At 59.3% G+C, this 5,096-nt stretch overlaps 1 protein-coding gene across 1 annotated transcript; it reads left to right on the plus strand.

Moving 5' to 3' along the window:
• Nucleotides 1–655: 655 nt before the first annotated feature.
• On the plus strand, nucleotides 656–4,790 carry BHLHE41 (basic helix-loop-helix family member e41). Its single transcript, XM_061988836.1, has 5 exons — nucleotides 656–855; nucleotides 1,109–1,172; nucleotides 1,462–1,569; nucleotides 1,838–1,949; nucleotides 2,086–4,790. Exons 1-5 carry the CDS (start codon nucleotides 794–796, stop codon nucleotides 3,105–3,107), a joined length of 1,368 nt encoding a protein of 455 aa, XP_061844820.1. The 5' UTR covers nucleotides 656–793; the 3' UTR covers nucleotides 3,108–4,790.
• The last annotated feature ends 306 nt before the right edge of the window (nucleotides 4,791–5,096 follow it).

Raw genomic sequence — 5,096 nt, forward strand, 5'->3', positions numbered from 1 at the left:
CAGGGAGCGCCCGGGGCTGCCACTGCCGCACCGAAAAACCACACGTGGACGTCTCTTCGTGCCCACGTATCCCTAAAGGTAGATAAAAGGTATGCCGAACGTGACCCGCCATCCGCCCTCCAGGGAGAGCGGCTCGATCCCCCGTGGCCACGTTTGCCGCGGGCGGGTATCCTCCCCGAATACAAGACTTTTTTTTTTTTTTTTTTTTAACTAATAAAGGTAACATTGTCAAAATAAAAACCCTGCAATGATAATGATGAGAATTATGGCGACAGCGATGACGGGGCGATAACACCAAACGGCGACAACACCGGGGAAAGCCGGTGTCTGGCGGGGCGGCTCCCGGGCCGGCGGCGGGGACCCCCCGGCAGCCCGCGGAAAGCCCCCCCGCCCGATTCTGTTCCGTCCCCTCCCCTCCCTGGTGCCTCCCGCTCCGCCCCCAGCCCCACCTCCCGCCCGCCCGGCGCGCGCCGCACGTGAGCCGGGTGCGGGGCTGGCTGACGGCGCGCGTGCCCCGCGGGCAGGCGCGGCGCGACGCGGCGGCGGGTGCAAACGCGCGGCGCAGCGTGTGCTGCGGGCGTGTGCGCGGGGAGCGGGAGCGAGGTGAGCAGGGGGAGCGGCAGCGGCGGAGGCGGGGGGGGGGCAACGGAGCGCCGCACACTTTCGCCACTGTACGGGGAGAGGGGCACGAAGGCTGCATGTGTGCAGCGTCGCTCGCGGATCTCCAAAGACTGATCTCAGCATCCCGCCGGCTCCATCAAAAGCAGCGACGAAACATCAGCCGCTGCCAGACATGGATGAAGGAATCTCCCGCTTGCCGGAGCGGCAGCTACTGGAGCATAGGGATTTTATAGGGTAAGGCGCCAGGGCGGTAGCACCCGTCTCTCGTCTCTACGGCGTTTCGTCTTCTTGAGAAAGTGCTGCGAAACGCTGGAAGCGGAGCCGGCTGCCCAACGGGGCGCAGGGCTCGCCGCCCTCCGCGGGCGGCCCCGGGCGGCCCCTTGCCCGGCCTTTCGGTTCCTGGCGCTCGGGGTCTGCTCGCCCACTCGAGGAGGTGCTAGGCTGGCTCTCGCTCATGCCGATGCTGGATCTTTGTGTTTTTCCCCAGGCTGGACTACCCTTCCCTGTACATGTGCAAACCCAAAAGAGGCGTGAAGAGGGACGAGAGCAAGGTAAGAGTAAGTTTTTAGGGCTGTTCTCGCTTAAGCGCTTGGTTGAGGTTCGATGAATTTTACGGCGGAGCTTTGCTCCCATGAGCATCCCCCGGAGGGAGGCGAGGCTGTGTTTTTAACTTCCCCCCGCATTGCAAGCGGGTTTACGAGCGAGCTGGCTCGGCGGGGAGAGCAATGCCTTGGCGATAATTTGCGCGGCATGTGGTCGGCATGACATTTGTTTTGGTTTTGATCGGCGTTCTGAGGGACTCCGTCTAACGCCTGGCTGTTCCGGATCTTGCTAAATTAGGAAACCTACAAACTGCCACATAGACTGATAGAAAAGAAGAGGCGAGACAGGATTAACGAATGCATTGCCCAGCTGAAGGACTTACTGCCGGAACATCTGAAATTGACGGTAAGGTGCAGAGGAGCGTATATGTACGTGCGGCTGCAGGCGCCGGCAGCCTGCCCGCTGCGCAACTCCCGGGGTGGCGGGGACGCCGGGCTGCCTGCCCGCCTGCCTGCCCGCCAGCCCGCTCGGCTGTGGCGGCGGCCCTGGCCCTGGCCCTGGCTGTAACGTCCCTCGGGGACCAGTTTCCCCGAAGTTACGGAGGCGGCATTTGGCGGTGGCCAAAGCCTGCCGGGACGTAGACGAACCGCCTCCGTTTCTTTTGCCTTGGCAGACGCTGGGGCACCTGGAGAAAGCGGTGGTGCTGGAATTGACTTTGAAACACTTGAAAGCATTAACGGCCTTAACGGAGCAGCAGCACCAGAAGATCATCGCTTTGCAGAATGGTAAGAGGGCCCCGGGGGGGAGGGCGTGGGGGCCGCCGCAGGGGCACACCGGAGGTGGGCGAGGGGAGGCGCGGACCGCGGCCACCCAACACTGGAGCCACTGGCAAACGCTCTCCCCTCTCGGTGTCCCCCGCAGGGGAGCGGTCCATGAAGTCTCCCGTGCAGGCCGACCTGGACGCCTTCCACTCGGGCTTTCAGACGTGCGCCAAGGAAGTGCTGCAGTACCTCTCCCGCTTCGAGAGCTGGACCCCCCGCGAACAGCGATGCGCCCAGCTCCTCGGCCACCTGCACTCCATCTCCTCTCAGTTCCTCCCCGGCCCCCAGCTCCTCTCCCCGCCGCCGGGCCCCCTCAGCAAGGGATCCTCCTCCTCTTCTTCCCCGCCCGCCCCCGCCTGCGTGCCGGGCCACAAGCCGGAGGGCCAGGCTAACTGCGTGCCCGTTATCCAGCGGACTCACGCCGCCGAGCTCAGCGCCGAGACCGACACGGACACGGACAGCGGCTACGGCGGGGAGGGCGAGGGGCGCCCCGAGCGCGGCTCCGCGGCGGCGGCCGGTGGCCCGCTGCCCGCCCTGGCCATCAAGCAGGAGCCGTCGGGGGACGAGGCGCCCCCTGCGCCCAAGCGCCTGAAGCTGGACCGCGGCGGCAGCCCCCTGCCCGGCCCGCCGGGGCTGGCGGCGCGGAGCGCCGAGGCGGCAGCAGCAGCGGCGGCGGCGGCGCTGGTGAGACCTGACGCCGCCCTGCTGGGCTCGCTGATGGCCCTGGGGGCGGGCGGCGGCGGGGCCCCCTTCGGACAGCCTGCGGCAGCGGCCCCTTTCTGCCTGCCCTTCTACTTCATCTCCCCATCCACCGCCGCCGCCTACATGCAGCCCTTCCTGGATAAGGGCAGCCTGGAGAAGTATCTCTACCCCGCCGCCCCCATCCCGCTCCTCTACCCGGGCATCTCGGCCCAGGCGGCCGCCGCCGCGGCCGCCGCCGCCGCTTCCTTCCCCTGCCTCTCCGTGCTCGGCCCCGCCGAGAAGGCGGCCGCCGCCGCCGGGCTGCCCCCAGCGCCCCACCTCCCGCACCCCTTCGCTGCCGCCGCCGGGCTAGCCGCTGCCGAGCCCGGCGAGGAAGCCGACGCCGCCGCCGCCGAGGAGCCCGGCGCCGAGGGCCCGTGAGCCTCCGCCGGCCGGGAAGCCTACCCCCCAGTCCCCCAGCCCCGCCACGGGCTCCCCCCCGCCGCTTCTGTCCTCCCCGCGGACTGGCCACCTCGCCGCCGGGCGGGAAGGGGCCGTCGGGCCGGTACCTGCGCCCCCGGTTTCCTACGGAGGGCAGGGCAGCGTCAGCGAGGGACTGGCCAGGCCAAACCGTGCCGGGGGCTGGCGGGCGCGGCGTGCCGGGAACCGGCCCGGGGAGAGCCTTGCATCCCGCTGCCGGCGTAGCTGGTCCTGGCGCTGCTCCTGCAGAGGACCATCACGGATAAAATTTGCTACTCAGTATTTTTTTAATGTTTGGCTATATAAATGCATAAATACGTTAAGGAGAAAAAAAAAAAGGAAGAAAAAATAGTAAGGATACTTTTTTTGTTGTTGTTTCTCTCTATAAGGTAACTTAAATGTTGCACCTTATTTAGAATGGGTTTCTACAGTGTCCCTGAGTCCCACTTGGGAACTTGCACTTCTTGTCCGGGAGAGCTGGATGGGTTCAGGGCGAGGGGAAGGCTGGGGCAGCCCTCAGCACCAGCGCTAGCACTTTACTGAGAACCAGAGCGCGGAGGGCTGCACCCTGAGCCCAGCCTGCAGTGCCTTGAGCACCCGGGGGTGCCGCGGGCTCCAGCATGTTTTGGGTGTGCGAGGGAAGGGGGAGGTCAGACCCATTATGTAACCTAGTGTTTATTTTTTTTTTCCGACTAAGGTATACAGGTGCAGCAAGTGCATTTGTTCTCACCATGTCTTTATTTATAAATTCAGTATGTTCCCAAGACATTTTTTCCCCTCTCAAGCCTTGCTGTATAAAATGAATGTTTCTGCACTCAACGATGAAAAAGAAACACCCCCCCATACCCCATCCCCAAGAAAACGCAGAGCAACTCATCATCCTGAACTCATTTTCTCCTAAATTCGGAATGACCCGAGCTGGAGGCTGTAGGTAAAACACCTCCCCGTGCAATCGGAAACAATTAGAGTAGTTGGGGTAAGTTTTCTTGTAGGGGTTCTCCCCTCATCCCATGCCCAGATATCACCATTTCCCTTTCTGGAGCCAAACCAGACGACAGATAATCACATAGATAAAGCTTTTCTAATAAGGCTTATACCAAGACCTTGCCTAGATATTTTTAGTTTGTTGCCAAGGTAGCACTGTGAGAAATCTCACTTGAATGTTACGTCAGAGGTGAGACACAACAGCCTGGCGAGGCGTGAGTACCTACCCGGGGTCTGTCCGTCCCTCCCGTGCATCTGCTGCTGCTGTTGCTACTGTTTGCCTCAAACGCTGTGTTTAAACAACGTTAAAAAACAAAAAAACAAAAAACAAAAATACTAGCCTACCGAGTGGCTGTATGTAAATAGTTGTTAATACATCCAATTAATGATGTCTGACATGCTATTTTTGTAGGGAGAAAATACGTGTTTAATGATATTTAGAGTTAAATATCTTTTGGGAGGGTTTGCTGAAGAAGTTGCACTTTTGTTACAATGCTTATGCTTGATACAAGCTTATGCTGTCTTAAATTATTAAAAAACAAAAATAAATCCTGTCTGCAAGAAACCAGCTGTTTTAGAACAGTTTAGTACATGATATATTAGCAATCAATCTTTATATTCAGTATTTTCCAGCACTCCATGAATTCTATTATCTAAATATTTCCACACTATTTTGTGATTTAAAAAAAAATTCTTACTAAGGAATAAAAACTTTAATACACAAAATGAGGTTGTCTACTAATTAAAAATCTTAATGAGCATACATCATAATGGGTGCACTGAGCTCCGAAAGGTGTGATTGTGTGACTGAGAGGGTTGTTTAATGCCTTTACACTTTTTTAAGCTAGGTTTGAATTAGCTCGGTTGCCCTTAACTCCCCTCAGCAAGCTCTGTTTTAAGATGCGTTTCCCAACGCTAAGTGTAAGAGCCTGTGTGGGGGACAGAGATGTTTCTTCTCCACATCTT

Source organism: Colius striatus, chromosome 1, assembly GCF_028858725.1.
Source record: "Colius striatus isolate bColStr4 chromosome 1, bColStr4.1.hap1, whole genome shotgun sequence".
Lineage (NCBI taxonomy): Eukaryota > Metazoa > Chordata > Aves > Coliiformes > Coliidae > Colius > Colius striatus.